Source organism: Pimephales promelas, chromosome 21 (genome assembly GCF_988280905.1).
Source record: "Pimephales promelas chromosome 21, fPimPro1.hap1.1, whole genome shotgun sequence".
Classification (NCBI taxonomy): Eukaryota; Metazoa; Chordata; class Actinopteri; order Cypriniformes; family Leuciscidae; genus Pimephales; species Pimephales promelas.
This window is the reverse complement of record NC_142789.1, coordinates 20,888,247-20,912,719: the sequence shown is the minus strand read 5'-3', so window position 1 is coordinate 20,912,719 and position 24,473 is coordinate 20,888,247. Positions and strand designations below refer to the sequence as shown.

General features: G+C 35.9%; 1 protein-coding gene across 3 annotated transcripts in view; it reads right to left on the bottom strand.

Moving 5' to 3' along the window:
* unm_sa1614 (un-named sa1614) overlaps positions 1 to 24,473 on the bottom strand; it is a 64,841-nt gene that overhangs the window by 30,851 nt on the left and 9,517 nt on the right. Inside the window, exons 4-27 of one of the 3 annotated variants that reach the window (XM_089125219.1) lie at positions 24,227 to 24,301; positions 23,470 to 23,519; positions 22,507 to 22,636; positions 20,778 to 20,863; positions 20,275 to 20,350; positions 17,485 to 17,571; positions 15,619 to 15,719; positions 15,263 to 15,332; positions 14,241 to 14,328; positions 13,676 to 13,724; positions 12,186 to 12,349; positions 11,150 to 11,283; positions 10,910 to 11,001; positions 8,952 to 9,138; positions 8,764 to 8,849; positions 8,547 to 8,662; positions 8,270 to 8,337; positions 7,262 to 7,369; positions 6,544 to 6,778; positions 6,289 to 6,471; positions 5,692 to 5,755; positions 4,646 to 4,707; positions 4,339 to 4,529; positions 2,873 to 2,995 (exon numbers count right to left, since the gene is read on the bottom strand). In XM_089125219.1, the coding sequence (XP_088981345.1) occupies positions 2,873 to 2,995; positions 4,339 to 4,529; positions 4,646 to 4,707; positions 5,692 to 5,755; positions 6,289 to 6,471; positions 6,544 to 6,778; positions 7,262 to 7,369; positions 8,270 to 8,337; positions 8,547 to 8,662; positions 8,764 to 8,849; positions 8,952 to 9,138; positions 10,910 to 11,001; positions 11,150 to 11,283; positions 12,186 to 12,349; positions 13,676 to 13,724; positions 14,241 to 14,328; positions 15,263 to 15,332; positions 15,619 to 15,719; positions 17,485 to 17,571; positions 20,275 to 20,350; positions 20,778 to 20,863; positions 22,507 to 22,636; positions 23,470 to 23,519; positions 24,227 to 24,301 (2,625 nt within the window). The remainder of the gene's footprint in view (positions 1 to 2,872; positions 2,996 to 4,338; positions 4,530 to 4,645; positions 4,708 to 5,691; positions 5,756 to 6,288; positions 6,472 to 6,543; positions 6,779 to 7,261; positions 7,370 to 8,269; positions 8,338 to 8,546; positions 8,663 to 8,763; positions 8,850 to 8,951; positions 9,139 to 10,909; positions 11,002 to 11,149; positions 11,284 to 12,185; positions 12,350 to 13,675; positions 13,725 to 14,240; positions 14,329 to 15,262; positions 15,333 to 15,618; positions 15,720 to 17,484; positions 17,572 to 20,274; positions 20,351 to 20,777; positions 20,864 to 22,506; positions 22,637 to 23,469; positions 23,520 to 24,226; positions 24,302 to 24,473) is intronic. The other 2 variants (XM_039673927.2, XM_089125218.1) reach the window with 2 other exon arrangements.

Here is a 24,473-nt window from a genome sequence, read left to right as displayed (position 1 = left end):
ACTTAGACCTGAGTGCAAAAATGGAGGCTCTAGCCCCTTCCAGAGATGAGATATCGAAACTCAAAAATTCGGCCCGAAAAAAAAACGACAGTGGTACCCCTTACGTTTTTTTTTTTGGGCGAAAAATAAAGTTTCTCCAATCTTCCCAAAACTCTGGATTCTGATAGAGGGCCATGAGACTTACACCTGAGTGCAAAAATTGAGGCTCTAGCCCCTTCCAGAGCTGAGATATCGAAACTCAAAAATTCGGCCCGAAAAAAAAACGACAGTGGTACCCCTTACGTTTTTTTATTTTTGGGCGAAAAATTAAGTTTCTCCAATCTTCCCAAAACTCTGGATTCTCATAGAGGGCCATGAGACTTAGACCTGAGTGCAAAAATGGAGGCTCTAGCCCCTTCCAGAGCTGAGATATCGAAACTCAAAAAATCGGCACGAAAAAAAAAACGACAGTGGTACCCCTTACGTTTTTTTTTGGGGCGAAAAATTAAGTTTCTCCAATCTTCCCAAAACTCTGGATTCTGATAGAGGGCCATGAGACTTAGACCTGAGTGCAAAAATGGAGGCTCTAGCCCTTCCAGAGCTGAGATATCGAAACTCAAAAATTCGGCCCGAAAAAAAAAAACGACAGTGGTACCCCTTACGTTTTTTTTTTTTTGGGCGAAAAATTAAGTTTCTCCAGTCTTCCCAAAACTCTGGATTATGATAGAGGGCCATGAGACTTAGACCTGAGTGCAAAAATGGAGGCTCTAGCCCCTTCCAGAGCTGAGATATCGAAACTCAAAAATTCGGCCCGAAAAAAAAACGACAGTGGTACCCCTTACGTTTTTTTTTTTGGGCGAAAAATTAAGTTTCTCCAATCTTCCCAAAACTCTGGATTCTGATAGAGGGCCATTAAACTTAGACCTGAGTGCAAAAATGGAGGCTCTAGCCCCTTCCAGAGCTGAGATATCGAAACTCAAAAATTCGGCCCGAAAAAAAAAACGACAATGGTACCCCTTACGTTTTTTTTTTGGGCGAAAAATTAAGTTTCTCCAATCTTCCCAAAACTCTGAATTCTGATAGAGGGCCATGAGACTTAGACCTGAGTGCAAAAATAGAGGCTCTAGCCTCTTCCAGAGCTGAGATATCGAAACTCAAAAATTCGGCCCGAAAAAAAAACGACAATGGTACCCCTTACGTTTTTTTTTTTGGGCGAAAAATTAAGTTTCTCCAATCTTCCCAAAACTCAGGATTCTGATAGAGGGCCATGAGACTTAGACCTGAGTGCAAAAATGGAGGCTCTAGCCCCTTCCAGAGCTGAGATATTGAGATATTTATAATGGCATAACGCCCTAAAAAACGACAGGGTTACCCCTTTCGTTTTTTTTTTTCGGCCGAAAAATTAAGTTTCTCCAATCTTCCCAAAACTCTGGATTCTGATAGAGGGCCATGAGACTTAAACCTGAGTGCAAAAATGGAGGCTCTAGACCCTTCCAGAGCTGAGATATTGAGATATTTATAATGGCATAACGCCCTAAAAAAAACGACAGGGGTACCCCTTTGGTTTTTTTTTTTTTGGGCGAAAAATTAAGTTTCTCCAATCTTCCCAAAACTCTAGATTTTGATAGAGGGCCATGAGACTTAAACCTGACTGCAAAAATGGAAGCTCTAGACCCTTCCAGAGCTGAGAAATCGAAACTCAAAAATTCGACCCAAAAAAAAAAACCACAGTGGTACCCCTTTCGTTTTTTTTTTTTTTTTGAGCGAAAAATTTAGTTTCTCCAATCTTCCCAAAACTCTGGATTCTGATAGAGGGCCATGAGACTTAAACCTGAGTGCAAAGATGGAGGCACTAGACCCTTCTACAGCTGAGATATCGAAACTCAAAAATTCGACCCGAAAAAAAAAAACGACAGTGGTACCCCTTTCGTTTTTTTTTTTTTCAGGTGAAAAAATAAGTTTCTCCAATCTTCTCAAAACTCTGGATTCTGATAGAGGGCAATGAGACTTAAACATGAGTGCAAAAATGGAGGCTCTAGACCCTTCCAGAGCTGAGACATTGAGATATTTATAATGGCATAACGCCCTAAAAAAACGACAGAGGTACCCCTTTCGTTGATTTTTTTTTTTGGGCGAAAAATTAAGTTTCTCCAATCTTCCAAAAACTCTGGATTCTGATAGAGGGCCATGAGACTTAAACCTGAGTGCAAAAATGGAAGCTCTAGACCCTTCCAGAGCTGAGAAATCGAAACTCAAAAATTCGACCCAAAAAAAAAACGACAGTGGTACCCCTTTCGTTTTTTTTTTTTCGGGCGAAAAATTAAGTTTCTCCAATCTTCCCAAAACTCTGGATTCTGATAGAGGGCCATGAGACTTAAACCTGAGTGCAAAAATGGAGGCTCTAGACCCTTCCAGAGCTGAGATATGGACATCCCGCGTAGCATTTATCCCATTATAAAAATAGTGGTTTATAATGGGATAAATGTTACGTGGGATTGCAATATCTCAGCTCAGGAAGGGTCTAGAGCCTCCATTTTTGCACTCAGGTATAAGTTTCAAGAAGATCAGAGAAACTCAAAATTTCAACCCCCCTCCCAAAAAACGAAAGGGCGGGGTAACACTTTGTGGGGGGGTTGAAATTTTGAGTAAATACTGACATAATTTTCATTTTTGGGTGAACTAACTCTTTAAATAGATATCTGAAATGCTTGAAACTGATTGGTCAATTGCACTACCGGTATTCTGCAAATATTTTCGTATAATGACCACTAAACTTTAAAATTGACCACAGTCCCAGGAAATTACTTTCCTACATAGCTGTGCTAGTTTCACGTCTTTCACTCTCTCTTTAAAATTGATCTCTAATCAGTTGCTCTTTTGTTCTTATACTCACCCACCAGTCAGCATCTTCCTCTCCGAGTACCACCAGAACGTCACCCTCACTGAAGGTGAGCTCATCGTGATGATCTGCCACACAGTCGTACATGGCCTTCACACGCCTCAACTTCGACTTTATCTAAACACAAGAACAACAACAAAAAAAAACTGGATCATGTGGCTTCTTACTAATATTGCTTTCTTGTTAAACTGTCAGTTTGTTTAAGGGAAAACCTCAAGTATGAGAAACATGTCAAGAAACGCCTGTGTCTTTCCAACAGCCAAAAACACATGCAATAAAACGCCATTCCTCTAGACCCTGCAGAGAAAACCAGCTAATTAATTCCCACATGGAAACGGACTGGTTTAAGCCGGTTTGATGCTCGGAAAGCCAGCAGAGCACAGACATGTTAAAAGCTGGTTAAACTAGTTATCTAAAGAAATGAATAGTTTTAATAATTATTTAACACAAAGATTAATATATATAAGATTAATATATATAAAGCAATATGACTGTTTTTAACATGTTTTAGTTAATTTGTACCATAAATTATTATATTGTTAACATGTTTGGTACGTTACTAGCATGAATTGGCCTGTTTTTGCACATTGCTAGCATAAATTAGCACATTGCTAACATGTTTTAACTCATTGTTAGCATTAAGTAGCAAGTTTTTGCACATTGCTAGCACGAATTAGCACATTGCTAACATGTTTTAACACATTGGGTGCTTCTAAATAGCAGTTTATTGCAGTTTATATAAACCACACATCTCACATATTTCAACAGTGTAACCTATCTTTATTATGATTTATTATGAATTTATTAAATAACTAAACTTCAGCAAAATAAGTACAGATCCTTTTAGAGCTGCTTATGACACCGTGGAGTGACGCTCAAGTGATCAAGTATTCCAACGTGTATAAAAATTTTTTTATTCGATTCCTCTGTCCAAAATTTTCTATCCTCGCTTCCTTCACTCGTGTCCTACAGGGAGTGGAGCCAAGATGCGAGGAAAGGAAACGAGGATGCACAAATAAGAAATGACAAGCACCCATGGTTAGCATTAATTAGCATGTTTTTGCACATTGCTAACATGATTTAGCTTATTGTTAGCATGATTTAGCACATTACAGGCATGATTTGGCACACTGGAGAAATGATATTGAAAATTCAGCTTTACCATCATAGGAATGAATTACATTTTAAAATATATTCAAATAGAAACCAACTATTTTAAATTGTAATAATATTTACTGTGTTTTTAATCAAATAAATGCAGCTTGGTGAGCATAAGAGACTTCTTTCAAAAACATTTAAAATCCGACCCAAATTACATGGTCAAATGAGACTTTTTCTTAGGGATCGATCTTGCTAAGATTTTTCTTCAGAGGTAAAAGACCAGTAAGAAATAAGGACATTTCTCCACTGATCTATATAATGTCATTCTATATAGATCAGTGCATTCTCCAGTTTCTCACCAAAGTTTTTCTGGGCAGTGGGTGAGGAGCAGTGTGGCAGGAGGAAGAGGACCTTCCGTTAGTCTCCAGGCTAAAGGAGCGGGGAGAGGTGGGAGACAGGCCCGGGGTGTGACGTCCAGCGGTGCTGATGGGTTGTGGTGTTTGGTACAGAAAGTGAGACGAGCTGCTTTCCCCATCTGCTCGAAAGCCTGCTGAGAGAGAGATTACAGCCACGACACATTGTAACAAGAAACATGGGCCGAGATAAGCAAAAAAACTTAACTGAGAACAATTTAATGGAGAGATAATCGGACAGTTAAAGCATTACCTCGTTCTGGTAGCTCAGATAAGGAGTTGAGAGTGGATGCCGTGGATTTGGGAGAACCTGAGCTAAAACAAAAAGGTCTTACGATCAGTACAGTATGTTAGTTTGTGAACTTTAAATGAAATTTTGATGGTGTAGTCCAGTAGTTTCATTAGTAAATGGTTTGTATGCATCTGATTAGACAATTTATTTATTTCCTTTTTTGTTTTAAATGTATAGTTTTTTACTCAGTAAGGATGCATTAAACTGTTCAAAAGTGACAGTAAAGAAATTTTTGAGTTTTACAAAAGATTTCTGTTCTTTTGAACATTCAATTCATCAAAGAATCATGAAAAAATGTATAATGGTCTCATTTTTAAGCAGGACAGTTAAACAGTTAATAACAATAACATTGATGATAATGATAAAATTCGGCTTTGACATTATAGGAATACATTTTGAATTATATAAATATATATATAAATATATATTTGCATCTGAACTCTTCATATATATATATATATATATGAAGAGTTCAGATGCAAAAGCCTCTAGGTGCCATTTGAAATTTTTTTCTTTAATGCTAATTTTTATCAAACTTGTATATTTAAGTTCAGTAATTTCACTTAAATGGCAATGATAATTACCTATTAATTGTTATTTAAGTTAAATTACTGAACTTAAATATACAAGTTTGATAAAAATCATCATTAAAGAAGAAAATTTCAAATGGCATTTAGAGGCTTTTGCATCTGAACTCTTCATATATATATATATATATATATTATTATTATTATTTTTTATTTGTACTGTTTGATAATGTTACTCTTTTACAATATTTCTGCTCAAATCAAATGCAGCTTTGGTGAGCATAAGAGCATAACATTTTCAAAAATAAAAATCTCACAAACCCAAAACTAATGAAAGGCAGTGTATTCACTTTATGATTAATAATGAATTCACTTTACTTTTAATACAAAACTGTGTTGTTGTGTTTTTTTGGGTGGGTGGGGGGTATTCCAGCAAATAGCCAAGAGTCGTCAGCTTTTGTGGCTCTAAAAAGCACTTACCCACACTTCTGGAAAGGTGAGTCTGGACCACCGAAGCTTATCGGACATGAAGGTACTCCATAATCTGGAAAAAGAAAGTAACGACAGAAAGAAAGCACATTCATGTAAGTCAATGAGCTTAAATATTTAAACAGATATTTTGTTAACATTTTACAATAAGGTTTCATTAGTTAACATGAACTAAGAATTAACAGTACGTCTACAGCATTTATTAATAACATGTTAATTTTGACATTTACTGGTACATATTTAAAAACAGTTTTTACATGATGTGTAAAAATGTGTGTTTAGAGTTTTGCAAATTGTGTCTAACTGCCTGAACTTATTTAACATTTCGCATAAAGAGTAGTTTATTTGACGAATGGGTTTAGGCCAATGAGAATTTGGTTCTTATCAATTGTCAAAAAAACAAAACAAAAAACTGTACAGTAATAAAAGTATATTCACAAGAAAAGTCCTGGACTTTTCCATGATTTTATAGAATGTTATTCATTTCTATGACTTTTTCAGCCCTGGGAATCATGATTTTAAATCCCCAGATATTTCCATGTTTTCCACGACAAGGGGAATATGCATCTTTCCAGGTTTGGCACATACCTGTAGGTCCCTGCCGTGTAGAGTGGGGGCTGGGGGGCACTTGAGGGCCGGGCTCAGAGTAGGTGCGCTTGTGTCGGATGATAAGAGGGGGAGGAGGGGTTCGTTTCTTACTGCCGATTACTTCATGGGACGTCCAGCCATCAGGTGAGCTCATGGGAGGGGGAGGAGGGGGGACGTTTGGAGCTGGAAAGTACATGAGGAGAGTAAACAAGACTAAAGGGAAGAGAAGAGTAGAGAAGAGAAGAGTTTTCTCACCTCTGACCCGGGGTGGGAGTGGCGGTGCAGGTGATGAAGGGGGTGGCGGAGGAGGACTGTCGACGCTACGAGTCTGAGAGTTGGGACCGGCATACACGTCCCTCCGGTTATCCCCTCGGGCCATTGCTAGCCTCCGACCCACGTTTAACAAACCCCCTCCGCCACTGTGAGAGGCAGAGTTACTGTGATACAAGCTGAACGGCCGTCCTAAGCGCTCCTTCTTCACTGGGCCCATCTACAAATATGGGCCATCACTGTTACACATCAGACCATGAATTGCACGCTACACAAATACAATCGGTGCAACCGAAATCGCATACTTCTGAATAGGTGCTACATTTGAATTTACTTCGGTGTCATTAAAAAAGAGTGAATGAAAATCAAGATGAATGAAATTCAGACACTACATCTGTCTAACGCATTGCTTCACTGGCATTCATAAATCCTCTCCCGTAGCCTCATGGGATAGTTAAGTGTCCACTGAATACCTACTTCAGAATCTCATCGGAAGTAGGTCATCCAAGTACTTTTCACATACCGTTTTCAAATACTATGTATTCGGATTGAAACTACTCTGTTGGCGTACTGTTTTTCGCATACTACATATATATACTACGCATATATATCAATTTCGGATGCAGTGAAGGTGTCATGTATTATGCTCTATTAGCATATATGTGAGTTTGTTCTGGGTTGTGTAGTCTGCGTATTTTGTCACCTTGTCATCTAGGTCGTCATCACTCTCGTAAAGGTCATCCTGCCGGAGTCTCCACTCATATTCCACGTGCACGTGCATGTTAAACTGGTTGTTCTGTGACTGGTGGATCTGAAAATAACACATCATTATTACTTTACATTGGATTTCCATGACTTTTCTAGTTTTTGAGATAACGGTGAGGATTTTTAAAGATTCAATTTGTTGAGATTGCTGATGCAGTTTTCATTTGGATGTCAAGTAATCCTTGAAATGAATCAGATATTAACCTAAATATTTTAGAGTAAAGTATAACTATTTATACATTTAAATTGTACTTGAACACATTCAAATCAACAAAAACTATTTGATTGAATCGATTTTAAATAAATGCTGTTTTGAAACTTTCTTTACATCAACAAATCCTGAAGGCATACCTGTTTTTAACATTGATAATAATACGAGTGTTTCTTGAGCACCAAATAAGATATTCAAATATAAGAGCGATTTCCGAAGGATCATAAGACACTCAAGACTGGAGTAATGGAGGCTGAAAATCCATCACAGTTGTAAATTACGCTTTAAAATGTATTAAAATGCAAAACGGTTATTTATTTAATAGTAATACTAGTTAATAATATTACTGTTGTACTGTATTTATGACCAAATAAATGCAGCCTTGAAATTCGAAGCCTTTCAAAACCATTAAAAAAATCTTACCAACACCAAACTTTGAATGGTAGTGTATGGGTTAGAAATATTAATTATTCTAGCTACATTCTGCTTTAAATTATTTTATTTGATTATTATTTTACTGTATAAAATGTATATAGTAAATATACCTTTTTTAATCAAAACATCACTTTCTAAATGATATTAAAGGTGTGCTGGGGACCCTGCTTATAGAAAATACCATGACCATGATGTACCTGAAGTGTACAGCAATAAAAGTGAAATAAACAGGTTACACTAATATGCATATCCATAAAGACTTGCTTTAACAGGTTCCTGCTGGACAGCATGTTGACTCACCAGCTCCTCACACAGTGTGTGCTTCAGTCTGCGAGCCACGTCCAGTCCCGTCTCTCCATTATCATTCTCTATCACAGAACAGCAATTACCATCAGCTCAATGATCATCATCTGTAATTAACTCCAGACAAATGAGCCAACAGCCAATCCAGCCTTCAAAAGAACACGATGAGCCTCCTTGCTTTAACAATGACTGATAAGATGCTCAATTAATATTAAAACACATTTTCAATCATGAAATAACTCAAAGCAAAAATGTCTTGCTGGGTCTCACTCACTGATATGTGTGTTGGCCTTGGCTCGGAGCAGAAGTTTAAGGCACTCAGTTTTGTTGTGCTGGCAGCAGTAATGCAAAGCAGTGTTTCCCTTCGTTGTCTGAGCGTCCAGATTATTACTGAAACACGACAAGGTAAGGCACTTGATAATCCGTATCTGCATGTACATGCAGATCACCAACAAGTTTTCAGAGTGAAAATTGTGTCATTTTTTACTGACCTATTGTGGAACAGGAAGTCAGCCACATGGAGTGATGTTCTGTCAGCCAATAGAACAGCTAAGTGTAGAGCAGTTTCCCCCTTTTCCTGTCAACATATTGTTATTAAAAAGGGAAGACCTAACTTGTACAAAGGTAAAATATGCATATGTTTAAGCAGGCAATGAGAAGGCGAAATGTGTTTGCTGACCTGTAGGTGGGATGGCAGTGGCTGGCTGAGTTCTGTTCTCTCAGCGTACAGCTGTAACAGGCTGAAGACGTCTCGACTGCGAACAGCATCCTGCAGATATTTGCGTTTTGTTTCTGGTGAGCTGCTGCTACGCTGTGCAAACTGCCAATCCATATACTTTGAGAGTATGAAGTCTTTACGTACGGCCCTGTCCAAAACAATCAATATTTTAGTACATCTTTTATTGGGTATCAAAACGGCAGTGAAATTCAACAGATGTCTGATACCAATCAACTGTGCAGCGGTATTTAAAAAATGAGTACAAGCAAGTCACAGATGGTAAGAGAGCTCTCATTAGTGCAACTCTCCTCTCTTTTCATGGTACCATGTCAGATAGATGCATTCCATCCAGCCAGAATCCTGAGACAGGCAACAGCTGTCAGAGCTCTTAAAGGGGCCGCTCTTTCAATGCACTTTTTGTGTGCATCTGAAGTCAACTCAGTTATGCAAGGATTCTTACATTAAAAAAAAACGGTTATTTAGTTATACATGACCATTTACACCTTCTTTCTGACTCTTAAAATTTAGGGCTGTCAAACGATTAATCGAGATTAATCGCACCCAAAATAAAAGTTTGTATTTAGTTTACATAATATATGTTGGTGCACTCTGTATAATTATTTTATATATATATATATATATATATATATATATATATATATATATATATATATATATATATATATATATATATATATATATAATAATTATAAATATAAATATTTTATATATAAATAATTTTTCTTAAAAGTTTTGTATTAAATAATTTTTTCTTAAATATACATGCATGGGTGTGTATTTATATATATATATATATATATATATATATATACACAAAATAATAATACACAGTTCACCCACATATATTATGTAAACACAAACTTTTATTTTGGATGCGATTAATCATGATTAATCGTTTGACAGCCCTATTAAAATTGCATTTTCTCTCTTGAAACATGAATATTTTCTGCTTAAATGTGCTCAAAAATGACAGTACAATATTTACAGTGTTACAAACTATTTATAATTCAAATAAATTATGTTTGTTTGAACTTTCTATTCATAAAATAATCATTTTTAATCCAAATTAACCAAAAAAATTAACCAAATTAGAAAAAATTAAATCCAAATTAACAACAAAAAAATAAATTAACCAAATTCATGGTCTCCACAAAAATATTAAGCAGCACAAATTCTGCTGAAAATTACGGTTTTGCATCAGAGGAACACATTTTCTTTAAAAATATATTCAAAAGAAAACCGTAATCTGAAATTGTAATAATATTTCACAACATTAACTTGTTACGTAAAAATCCCCCCGACAAAGCTGTCAAATAATGAAACAGGTGTTGAGATTTAAACAGGAAAAGCTGTGTCGGGTGGCAGAATTAGGATCTGGAACCGGTAAACATTGGAGTGGACTAAGCATTTCCTGTGACATATAACATCCCTAAAGTAGTTCCTGGAAATATGTATGTTATTTCAGGGCTCTGTGCAAGAATCTAATAATAGCACTGTTCATTTAGTCCAGCTGGTTCTAGAATAGTGTACACAACCATACTTTCCTCCCATCGATCGTGAAAGCAGGGTAAAACTATCCGTTCAGTTTGAAGGTTAAAGTAATTTGGATGTTATTGAGCTTTCAAATTACATTCAAGAATGATCAATGGTATTTAAAATAAATTTAAAAAGCTCTGCACTATCTGGAGACAGGTTAATTGTGTACAGAAAGGTTACGCCCGGCCCAGCCATGAAGATGCTCTTTTGCGGGGGAAAATTGAGAGGGAATTGAGTGGTGCGCATGTAATGGGAAATGCTAAAGACATTGGGTGCTATGGGGACACAGAGACTCCAAGTGTCGAAACCATTTGGCTGGCGTTTGAAGAGTAATTACAGTAACAGAGCTGCTCATCACTCACATGTCACTCTCCGCTGACGGCTTCACAGAGGGACTAGGAAGATTGGCTTCCACAATTTCATTAAAACCTGAATTCCCCACGTTTCTCGCCAACTAATGAGCAAAAGAGAGAGAAAGAGTCATAAAACTGCGGGTAGCTGTTAAGAACATGAGAAATCACTAATGGTGTCATCCTCTCAACTCTGTCAAACTCTCTCTACAACCAGCTGATTTTCCTCATTTGTTCACTGTGAATTCTTACCAGCAATTCTGAAGTGCCTAGTTTGTCCAGAGAAAGTGACTGAATACGTGAATAATGTACACCCATTTCCCGATGGATCCCTGAGCACTCGATGCACGTCAGAATTCCCAGGTTTATAGAGATCCAAGTCGGATCTGAAAGCAGAGAGCGTAAAGAAAACACATTATCAGCTGCTTCTAAATTTCTAAATTACATTTTCTTAACCTTAAACTGAAATACAAATATGCTACATTAAAGCAAAATATAAATCTAAATAATCATAAAAAAAATCTGATAATATGAAAAATGATATGAAAATAAATCTTATTACAAATATTAAAAAATATATATTTTAATAGTATCTAAATAACACTAAAATAACACTGGCCCAGTGTGAACCTGCTCCAGTGATATTCAATGATATTTACACTAGGGTGCAGCCAAAGAAAATCTGAACTCAGCACTTTTTATAGGAACATGTCTATAAATTCTGCAGGCTGTTCTCTCATACACTCCCTGGGTTTTAATTTAATTAAACATGATTTATGGACCGGCATTTAAAGAAACAGCATGAACGGATCCAAAAGTATCCAACAGCAGAACCGCAGCACCAGCCGTTTCAGAACCGGAAGTGGGGGCGGGGCTTACACGTCCATTTCTTTAGAATTAGAATAAATCTCTATTGTCCACCGAGGTGCCGATTTTACTTTGGCTCACCAAACATACAAGACAGATAAACATACAGACAACGTTTCAAACATAGTAAAGGAAATAAAATAAAAAATCAATGTAAAACATCATAAATAGATAAATAGGCCTATACTTAAATACATTAAGATAACTCATTTGTTGTTGTCACAAATACTTGAAGCGCCTCCTAGACTTGAGAAGCTCAAACTGGCCAGAAAGAGTGTGTAAGAGAGTAACGACAGTGAGATGGTTGTCCCACTGGACACTAAATGATCAGCATATTCATGTACCATGATTTTCAGTTCAGAAAATATCATAGCATATGTCCAGAAACATTTGTGCTACTGTAAAGACTTTATTTTTGCACCTGTGGCCCCGCAGTCACAGCAAACGTTGTTTCCAGGAATGCGGCGAATATCCTCAGTGATAGATCGCGTCAGGTCCTCCACGCTGTTCTCCCCACTTGTCCTCCTCTCATCCAGAGCCACATTTAGAGCCTCCTGCTTGCTGTTTGTCAGCACTGATATCCACCTGATATTTTTAGGAAGGTGCAATAACAAATACAACCATTAGAGGGCGACAAGTCACTTCAGAATTTCAAATTTCCAGTCGCAAATAGTGACTAGTGAATAGTGAGAGGTCAGTTCATTTGCAATTAATGATAAAATGCCTTTGATTACAGTTAAGTTAAGGGAATTTTGTAAACAGTGCACAGACTTCTAGTCTAGTCGTGAATACACTCTCTAGGATTCATTTCTGAAAAGCTGTGCTATAATGCCGACTATCAATAATCTTTTCTCTTGCTCCTCTTCAACTCTGACATTTATCTGAAGATGGAAGCCTGGGTTGTGATCTGACTTCAGAAGCACTTCAATCATCATACATGCACCAGCATCTGAGGAAGAAATGTTACATATTTCTCTTTCTCTCCAAGAAAGGAGGCTCTGTTCCTCTGTCAAGATGGAAAGGTCAAATCGGAAGAGGTGTGTGTGCTGAAAATTATACAAGCTCTTTCTGACGGCCTAAACACATTCTCATCTGACAGTCACATGAGTAGACTGAGACTCGGGCAGATCAGTGTCTAGCAGAAAAAAGGCATTTCTCTTAAAAGAGAGCCCGTGAAATCAGAGTCAAATTTTTGTGAAATTTAGTTCATGTCTGTGAGCTTTCAGATCATCTTTATGCTGCATGGTGTACATTGACAAAATTCACTTTTAGAAGACATACACAAATATTCAAGAGTTTGGGCTTGAGATTTTTTTTGATATTTTTGAAAGAAGTTTCTTATGCTCACAGGAATATTTTGAAATATTATTATAATTGTTTCATGAATAAATATATTTATTCCTGCATTTTCAGCATCATTACTCCAGTCGTAACATGATCCCTCAGAGACCATTCTAATATGCTGGTTTGATGCTCAAGAAACATTTTATTTTACAAAAAATATTATTTTATTCTGCATTTATTCTGGTTTATGTCTAATCAGATGCTTTCAAGAATGAGAATGTCATGCCCCTCAATAACACCTGCAACCAATTAGCTAGTATAAAAAAAAATCGTTCACAACTGTGACGTCAACTAAAGCCTGTTGCGGATTTAAATAAAAAGCCTTTTGATATGTCCTGCTCAAACTTCCTATATCAATGGGAAATCACGCTAATACATAATTTTAAAATATCTCTGTATTCATTTAAGATACATTTTGTGCATAGATATAAAAAAAAATTAATGAATAATAGTTTGCGTAGCTTTTTATTGTTTGGATTTATGTGCAATCATGTCAAAATTACTCATTGAGGTACATAAATAATTTAAAAGGTTCTTCAAGTGTGAATAAACAAAATAAATACTTACGCCATACAATCAGACTCATCATCAGCCAGAAAATGGTAAGTCCGATTATCTTTTTTTTAAAAAAAAATACACACACACACACACACACACACACTCATTAATCCTTGTAAATTCACAATTTATCCTCAGCTGGAAGTAGCTAACATGTAATCAGCAAACAATCAGGAGAGATTAAACAGGTTTGAGGTCCTTTGTTAAAATACAAGTGGGAGGAAAGAGCAAATAATTGCGCTCAAGTGCAAATAGTAAATTTAAATAGTGCCGTTTTCAGAACAACCTGCATTTGTTTCAAGGACTAGTATTGTATTGCAAAATATTTCATGATTGTTACATAACGTAATAATGCACTAGAGACCTGAGGCCAGAATAATGCATGGACGCATGCAGATACAATTATGTAGTTCACTTCACTAAAAACAGCCTGAGGCTGGTTCGCTTCAGCTTGGCGTGAAGATCCTGAAATCTACCTTTGATATTTTTTTCTCAGTTATATATCACATGGGAGAGTGTGTGATGGGCCGAGCGCTTGGTTGGGGAATGCTGAGAGAGTGTGTGGTTAACTCACGTGAGATGAGGTCAAAGCATTTCTTGTCTTCCAGACTTGGTTTGACTTGACAGGTGAGGAGGTTCAGTTTAGCTGGTGATTTATTAGGCTGGAATGAAGGGATAGCACATCACTAAATGCCTGTCTAGTGCGATTTTGTGTACATCTCAATTGTATTGTGTGCATAACGGCATTGGTTTCGGCCATGGAGAATGCAACTAAACATTATGAAAATATAAAATATAAAATAATAGTATAAATATGTATCATTATATAAATACATATCTAAGTCAAATCTATAAATAAATATACACTATTATTCAAAAATATGTGGTTAATATGATTTTTTTTGAAGATTTTTTTTAAATATGAGAAGCACAGGCCTTACATCTCTGAGAAAATTTGGGTAACACTTGAACACTTCATAGTAACAAAGCACTTATAAATCATTTGCAAACTATTAGTTTATAGTTAATTAATAGTTTGTAAACTCTGTCACTGTAATGTCCAATAAAGGTTGGTTTAAAGCACTTAATTAATTAAACACTTACAATAATTACAGTGACAATCGTGTACGGTAGTCTATTAACTATAAACTATATTTGTACATCAAAATGTGTTTATATTTACAATCTACAATTATGTTCGTCAGTAAAAAAAAAAGGAAATCTTTTCTTTGTACTTCTGTCACTTAAATATTTTATTGCATTTAAAAAATGCCCGAACTTTTCTGGAAATGGGGTTGTACTATGTGTTTTGGGTGGATTTTTGTCTTGTCTTTCAGTTCTGTGTCCCAGTTTCATGTGTTTTAGTTAGTTTCACTGGCTACTCATGGTTTTATTAGTGTTTACAACTGTCATTGATTATGCGATTAGTTTAGTCAGTGTATTTAAGCCTGTGATTCTTTCATTTCATTGTCCGTTCTCGTTACAGCTCTTTGCTTTCTCCTTGCAACCACACGTGACATTTTGAATGTATCCACATATTTTCACAGAAAAAAAATGTTTGCTGCTGTATTTACAGAGAGTGATGAGAGTACTCACGGTTCCATGAGCGATGGTAAGATAGCAGTTCTGCACAGAACATTTCCTCTTCTGCCACATCTTCCTCAACCTATCCGAGAAATGAGATTACGGCACAGCATCCACATCACATTCTCCTCAATCAACACAAAGCTATACAGTGAATGCAATGACAGATCTGTGTGTAACTCCCGGGACAGCGTGTCCTGCCATACATGAATAATTTGAAATGAAGGGCTAACAGAGCACTTCCAAAAGCATTTATCAGGGAAATCTAAATGAAAGTGAGGATTATACATCATGTTTGAAGAATGCAGTATCCGGGAACAGAAATTCAATAATGTCATGGCCATTTGCTACAAAATGAATTCATTTACCCATCACTTCTCTTGTAGAGGTAGCCTGATTTCTCTGTGCCATATTGCTTGTTGCCTTGAAGCTGATGCATGCTGTACACGGTCTGTCTGCTTAGAGAATCCTGAACAACAGAAGCATAAACTGGAAAGTCATGGTTTGTTTGTATGTGGCGCACCAAAAAGCTTTTTTGATTACCATTGCCTATGCATGGGCTTTTGCACACAGCAGCTTAAAGGGATAGTTCCTGTATTGTTTATTTTATGTGTTTATTTTTGTGGGAACAAACTAGAAGACGTTTAGCAGAATGTTCTCACTTCTCTTTTTCATACATGAAAGTCAACGCGAACAGGGGCTTTCCACTACAAAAATGACACAAAAACACCATAAAATTAGTACAAATGACTTTTCTGATAGGTTTGCTAGGTCACAGTTTCATTCTATGGAAAAGAGCAGTGAGAAAAATCTGAGAGAATATCTTTCCATGGAAGAAAGAAAGTCATCAAGGTTTACATTGAAATGCGGGGGAGTAAATTAGGAAAGAAACTTAAATGTAAAGTCTAAACTACTCAAGCTGAACACTGAGAGGAAGTACTGGCTCACACTTATGAAGAAGGGTTAATACATGCAGGACATGCACAATAGCATGCAGAGGGTACAAATTTCATAATAAAAAGGAATATTCCGTTTTAAAGTATGTCCACAGAAAATAATGAAATGTTGTCAACAGGAAATAGATTCAAATATACAAAATTCTGTATATTTTTTTGAATTATTTTTTTTTAGAATGTATAAATGACTATAACAATAATATAATTACAATGGACATTTATGGGGCAAGAGTACAAAGATTGTAGTGTTGAAGTCGACAAAATACTGTTGAAAGCTTAACTTGTGTTTAACCTGGAATATATCCAAAATATGAACAGCTTTCAGAAAAAAAAAACATGAAAATTGGATATGATTTTTACAGCAAGTTTGACAGCAAATCATTTTTCCTCATGAGAATGTCACACTATATTGCAAATGCTATTTTTCTCAACCAAAGTGGGAAACATGAGGTGACAGTTCACATGCATGTGTTTATGAATAATTAGGGCTGTTTGATAAAATCACATAAAAACATCACAACTTACTCTCCTGGACTGCTGTTTTTTTCAGTGAAGCATTTAGAAAAAAATGATTTTGTTAATAGCGGCTCTTCACAGTCATGCCAAGCAATTCAAAAATTGTGGTGGAAGATGATTGACAGTAAGAAATATATTGATCCTCCTCCACCATTATCCCATTAAATACCTGAGTAAGACTAACAAATCACTCCATAAGACCCTATCTATTTATTACCCTGACAAATTATGTATACCGCCATGCACTGCAACATAACATGCTATTGATTTTTGTGAATCAATAGTTGTGGGTGACCTCTGAAACAGGAAAAACAGAACTCAGTGGTGAATTAAACATACCGCAGTCCTAAGCAATACGAAACTGAAAACAGAGCCAGTATATGTACTGCTCATGTATGTGTATGTACTGCTGTGTATGTACCAGTGTATGTACTGCTCACTGCAGAAATACTATGTGAAAAGTGGCTGTGCCATATATATATATATATATATATTATATATATATATCAGTGTAGGTTTATCTTTGAAAATCAGCTTACTGAGAAATAGCCATTGTGCCAATCTGCCCCGGTATCTCCATACATACATATAAGCTTTCAATTAAACAATGTGGGATCATATCCAAGGGAATTGTTAGAACATCCTAAACTGAACCACAAGGAGTGTAAGAGGTAAAAATAAGCATGAGACATGTGTGATAGAGCTAAAGCGGGAAAAATGTGTGTGCAAACGGAGCAGTGTAAATTGAGTGTCAATCTTTACCTCTTTGAATTCGGGCTGTAGAGCAGGTCTGAGCTGATCTCTGAGAGAACAGAGCTGTCTCTTTTCCTCATCCTGCTTATGTTTGATCTGTATAAACACACACACACACATACATACTTAAATTCCTCTAAATACATCCTATCCTCCTTGTCCAGTCGTGTTTTTCTAAGCATGATTACTTTATGTTTTAGGTGAGACAATTGCCCTTTCAATAAGTCGTCTGTCACTCAAAACATCACTGCAACTGAAAGAAACCGCCTGCTTTACCACCACAAATGGGATTTACTGTTAGCAACTGCTTACAGTGCTGATTTGTTCCCTGATTGTGTCAGCATGAGGTAGATCGGCGGAGGCTGGTAACCTTGATGAGCCGTGATCCAAGCAAACAAAAGCCACACTGTTGTGGTTCTTCAAGGTCTACAGTGAAATCTAGGATGTGAGCTGCTGAGACAACATTTTTCTTATTTTTGCTTAGTTTCCATCTTTCATCTAATATTTCAGTTTGGATTTCAGCTTTATTTCACAATCCTACGATATATAATATACATACAATAGTTTTAGAGAACATGTGTATGCTTGTTACCAGGTCAAGCAACAATATCAGCAGGCTAACCAGCTAAACCACTTAAACAGCAGTTTGGCATCCAGATAGAGTAACTTAATCTACAATTAGGATAGTTTAAGTTTTAATATCTTTTGTTTAAATCTCTAACACCACTAACAGTTAGCATTGGGTATGTCACTCAAGTAGTTACATATTCAATAGTGTACTGTAATTATATTACAGTACTAATTACTCTATTACTTTACTACAGTCTTCCTATGTCAACCTCGACCAGTTGAATAATACAAGAATTTCATTCTTTCAAATAAATAATATCAAATTGCATAAATTATTCTTGAACTGACCAAATAAATTAAAGGCAGAGGGTTACATTAAAAACATAAATCTCGATGTTAAATCCACTATTTTATAGTCTATAATTTAATTACATCAGAAGTAACTAATTAATTACTATGAAGTAATTAAATGAAGGAAAAATAAAAATTAATCCATTACTTTACTTTTTCAAGGGAAAAGTAATTAAATTAAATTAAATTAATTACTTAATAATGCATTTCATACCAACACTGCTAACACTTCAATGTGAGTCACTCGGTTATATCAGTGTGGTTGTAGACATATTGAGATGATGGACTATTTTTAGCCAATAGACTATTGATCTGGGCTGACTATATACAACCAAGGAGATGAAGGAATATTGTTAGCTTGGGGGATGATGGGATATCATAAAGATGCAGAACAACTGCCCAAAAGTCATTCACAGCTCAGCATGAGCAATCTACTCTCTGAGATTGAGATATATTTGGCTGAGAACGAACAAAGGATGCAAAGGATTCTCAGCACTTTTCGATTTAAAAATAATGACCTCGTCTATGGGATGGTATATGAAGAAATATTAATACACTAGGGAACTGTAAGACAGCATGGACTGAGTGATCAGGGCCAATATCATGCTCATCCTGAGCTTCATTGCTGCAAAGTAAGTGGTGCTCTGAATACCGATTAGCACTCAGGGCTGATCATGTTTGTCTGAATGGATTTTGAGTATACAGGGCCAAACTATCAAATTGCTTGACAGATGATGTACAAGTAATCTGTCTGAATTATTTCACGTCAGTTTGGTTTTCAACGCCTTTCAATGCATTCTGACCTTTCCACAAGTGAGCCATTACTCCCTAAATGGTAAATAGTTTTAATTGAAAGGTCAGTTTAATATAATGATGCTTAACTAAAAAGCAGAGCTGCCAAATATTTGGACAATTCTTTACTATTTCCCATTAAAGTCTTAATCATGTTAAGGGATGAAACGTGGTGGGTAATTAATAATAATAATGTAATTTAAATTATGAATTTTTATCATATTCATATTCAGAATTACTAATAGTAATTGTAAGAGTTATGTTTGCTTTCATTGCGTTTTAGTTCGGTTTTCCCTGTTCTTGCTTTGCATGCGGTCTCATTCATTGTGAGTTGCATTGGCTTCTAATTGAGTCTTGTTTCCATTTATATACACTCTAAAAAATGGGTTGTTTCAACCCAAATTTGGGTCAAATATGGACAAACCCAAATGTTGGGTTAAAAATGTAATTTAAAATGTTAACCCAACTTCAACTTTCACTTTCTATGGTATTTTTTTTAAATTAAACCCAACATTTGGGTTTGTCCATATTTGACCCGAATTTGGGTTGAAACAACCCAGCATTTTTAAGAGTGTATACAAGTTTTATCCTTTTATATATACAATTTATACAAGTTAATTGGCTTGTGTATATAAATTGCCCTGATATATGTATTTATTTATTATTTTTGGATCATAAATAAATACAGTAATAATGACAATTAGTAATAATTCAATAATAATAAAAAAGAACAACTATAACAACAACAATTATTATTTATATGCCAATATATTATTATCATTAGAGGTAGTAGTATGTCTTTCCCCTTCAAACAGCATTACAAAGTAGTTTGGTTAAACCCGTCACCATCTGTTTGAGGTTTGAATAGTTTGTAAAGGAAGCCTTAGGCAGCACAAAAGCATGAGTATAAGCACAGAAGAGAAAAAAAACTCTTTAAAGTGCCATTCACCCTGATTTCCTCCACTTTTGTAAGTGTGTTTGTGGCTTATTGCCATTGTAAGGTGGGATTTGAGCCACAGCATGTCATCTGCCCTATACATTAAGAACATTTGTGTGCAAGAGGCAAGCATGGGCGGAATCACTCACAGCGCTCAGCTGACCCGTGAAGACCTCAATGTACTGCTTCAGCTTTTCTGTTGTAGCCAGACACTCCTGAAAGAAACTGACAGGGGAAAGCAATTTTAATCACAGATCCCATAACAAAATTGCATCAATTGTCAAGGCTGCATCTCTCTTCCCCTCTCGCTCTTCTTTCAATGGTTTCTCATCCTCTAAAATTCCAGTCACACTTAAAACAGCGTGACAGACTCGAGCATGGAGGGATGTGACTATAAAGCATGCATTGAACACTGATGATGGTGTTGGTGCCAAGCAGGCACAGGTGCACTGCCTGGCCCAGAGATTTCTCCTAACACGGATGACTTTGTTCATTTTGCCATGGTCTGGTTCCTTTCATTGGATGACTCTGTTGTGGGGGACTGATTATATTGCTTTACGAGGACTTTTCATCTAAAGGATTGTTATATATCTATAGAAATGCATAATAAATTCCCAAAACCTTAAAAATCAGAGTTTTATCACTGACTTACTTGCACTGAGAGTGGTAGTGTTTGATCAGGTTCTGTAGCAGGTCTACTCCTTTCTTGGTCTTAATTTCATTTACTTTGATGAGGTACTGTTTAAGAGGAAAACAGATGAGAATAGAAAAAAAGAAAAAAGTTATTTTAGATGGCAATAATATTTCACAACAGTACTATTTGACTTTATTTATTTATTTATTTTTGCAAATAAATGCAGCCTTGTTGAGAATTAGACATGTTTTTCATAACCATTAAAAAATGGTTGAGCAACCACAAAATTTTAGTAGATATACATACAGTCAGAGACTGTTTAGAGCTCGGGGGCCTCAAGATGACTTAAAATTATTTTAAATAAGAAAATCAAGATATTTGAGTAACTGTCTTGTTCTGTTTTTGTTTCATTTTCATTCTGTCCCATGTGCTTCTTTTTCTGGCTTCTGTTTGTTTGAGTTTCTGTTTAGTTTCTATGACTTCTGTGCATTTATACCCTTAGTTTCCTTTGTTCATTGTTCCGTGTCGTCTCAGTATTATGTGGTTAAAGGGTTAGTTCACCCAAAAATGAAAATTCTGTTAGTATTTACTCACCCTCATGTTGTTCCAACCCCGTAAGACCTTCGTTCATCTTCGGAACACGAATTAAGACATTTTTGATGAAATCTGAGAGCTGGATCACTCCTCCAAACTTGCCGGCCTCGAAAAGTTAAAGACATTGTTAAAATAGTCCAAGTGACTTCGGTGGCTCAATCTTAAGTTTAAAACGACGAGAAAACTTTTTGTGCGCAAAAAAAAAAAAAATAACGACTTTATTTCAACTATTCATTTCCGTCTCTCTGGGCCTCGAATTTAACAGCGTATGATCTGTTGTTGTACGTCACAAGCATCACACACATGACCAGCGTCGGCCAATAGTGAGCTTGCGTGTGACGTTTAACTGACTAGAGGGCCAAAGAGAAGGAAATGAATAGTTTGTTTTTGCGCAAAAAAAGTGTTCTCGTCACTTGATAAAGTTAAGATTGAGCCACTGTGGTCACTTGGACTATTTTAACGATGTCTTTAATAACTTTTCGAGGCCGGCAAGTTTCAATCCCTCAAGAAGCCAATGAACTAGTATGGAGGAGTGATCCAGCTCTCAGATTTCATCAAAAATATCTTAATTCGTGTTCCGAAGATGAACAAAAGTCTCACGGGGTTGGAACAACATGAGGGTGAGTAAATACTGACAGAATTTTCATTTTTGGGTGAACTATCCCTTTTCTTTTGTGTGTTTCCTCATAAAGATGAACAATTACAAGACTTTTGCAAAGCAAGAGAATTTTGTAATTCTCGTCTTTGTGTTCTCATAACAGACAAATAGCGTGGCAGATGCTAAAATGCTTTATCAGGTTGAAATTGTGATTGAAAGCGCATTGAAGTAAAAAAGGTTGATATCTACTAGAGACTTTCATCTGGGTATTATATGGAAAAAAAGTCAACAATTTGAATTCATAATGGAGAGTTTAGTGCTTCTTTACTAGTTATTTTTGAGAACAATGTCCCACTTTATAATATGACAGTATAACTGCGATCATAATTCGCCCTTGGTGGCCATCAAAAAGTTTGAAAACCCCTGGGTAAAATTATAGTAACCTAGGAAATGTCTTTGCCGTTCAAATTTACCGACAACAACACAGATGAGCTGATCTCATCATTAATCTAACAACATGTTCCTCTACAGCAGCTTACACAAACACGATCTTACTTCACACATCTGTAGCTGGAACATCCTGCGCTCTTTCTCCATCTCTTCTGCAATCTCTCCTCCGCTCACCTCTGTGCGCACCATACCATACTGCTTCGCCAGTTCCCTCTTCTCTTTCTCGATCTTAGTGCTGAAGGGGACAGAACGCATATGACAGTGTGGTCATGACTTTTGTATTTTGTAGTACTAACAGAAAACTGATGGTATGTGTCTGATTTATGGTTACAGTAAATTAGAAACCAATACAAAAGTATTGTAAGAGAAGTGAAGCGAGACACTTACGAAAATTACAATTAAATGAAGAACAGAGATTAGAAGGAGCAAAATAACGATACAGGAAGTGCTGAAAGGAGTTCTTGTAACAATTAAGGATCAGGAAGTTAGATTAGAAGGTCATGGGTTTTCGGTATTGCTATGTTAAACCTATAACTTTCAGTTTTTAACTTTAAAGTATTTTATTTTTGCATACTAATAGAGATTCATCTCTTTTGTATACATGTGTATAGATGACACACATATGTGAATGTAGTTTCCTTACGGTTTTACAAACAAATAAGTGCATTTTATAGTATTAATGTTATTGCTACATGACATATAATATGTGCAAAAAGGACTACATTTCTGATTTGGTGTCCATGAAGGAACATGTTGTGAAATACTGGTTTAAACAACCATGTCTTGTAATAAAAGTGTGAAGTAATATGTGAAAAGGAGAACAAGTGAAAGTGACTGTGATCCTGCAGTGGGTATGTAACAGAAAATATATCCTACACAGTTTCTAAAATTGGTTGTTGTTTGAAACAAACACCACAGAGAGAGAGAGAGAGAGACTGTCATGACAGAGACCAGAGATAAAATGTTTTCTTTTTGTCTTCCTTAGTTTGATTTACAATATCTGATTTATAACACAGGCACAAATGGCTGGAATTAGCCTCATTTAAAAACAGTGTTAGAAGCACTCACAATTTATTTTCATAATCTCTCCATGCTTTCTCAAAGGGCTTTTTCAGGTCCTGACGAGATAAAAACAAGGAGTTAGAAAGTCAGACTTACATCATCTTTCAGTAAAGACGAGAATCGAAACAGAATTAAGAGAAGTCATCATCTGACTTGTTACCATCTGCTCACATTAAACACTGTGCTTATGCTAATGATCTATGTAATGGATTTCTGCTTGTAGAGGAAGAGAACACGTCTTGTTGCCTTCTGGGATATAATATCCAGTGTATCTCATATGCATCATATACTGGAACATTAACAGAGCAACAAAATTAAGTTACATGGTACCATATTTTTTGGACTTGGTAATTATCATTTCCTCTTTTTTGGGTACCATAAGAAAATGGTAATCATTATCTATAATGGTTTACAACATGTCCTGGCAAAGGTAATATTTATTCAAATATTATGCTAAAATTCATAAAATTTGTAAAAGACATTTACCAAAATTTTATTTTTTTTAAACCTATGAAGTTTATACATAACTTACTTTAATTAAATACTTCACCTTTATTCTGAATTTATAGTATGTACAACATTTTTACATTTAATAACATTTTTATAACTTTTATTGTTTTGTTTTTTTAACCTTTTTGCATGGCAATTATATTATCAGCCTAACAATTTGAATATTTGCCTATAAAGCAAGATAAAATACTAAAATCACAATACATTTACAAAGCAATCACAAGACAGTATTATATTGAAGAGCTCAACTTACACCTTTGACCTCTTTCAGATCCCCTTTTACCAGCGAGTCCAGGAAGAAGTTAATGTTGTGCAACATGCTCTTCAACTGATAAAACAGAAATATTAAAACGTAAATTGTGAGCTTGCAAAACCCTTTTATTGCCAGTCTATGTCAGCGTATGCTTGCTTATTAGCAAACAAACGCATTAAAACATGTTTTACTAAAATCAATTTAATAGGAACACGTCTGGAAAGGATAAGGAACTGTGGACAGGGAG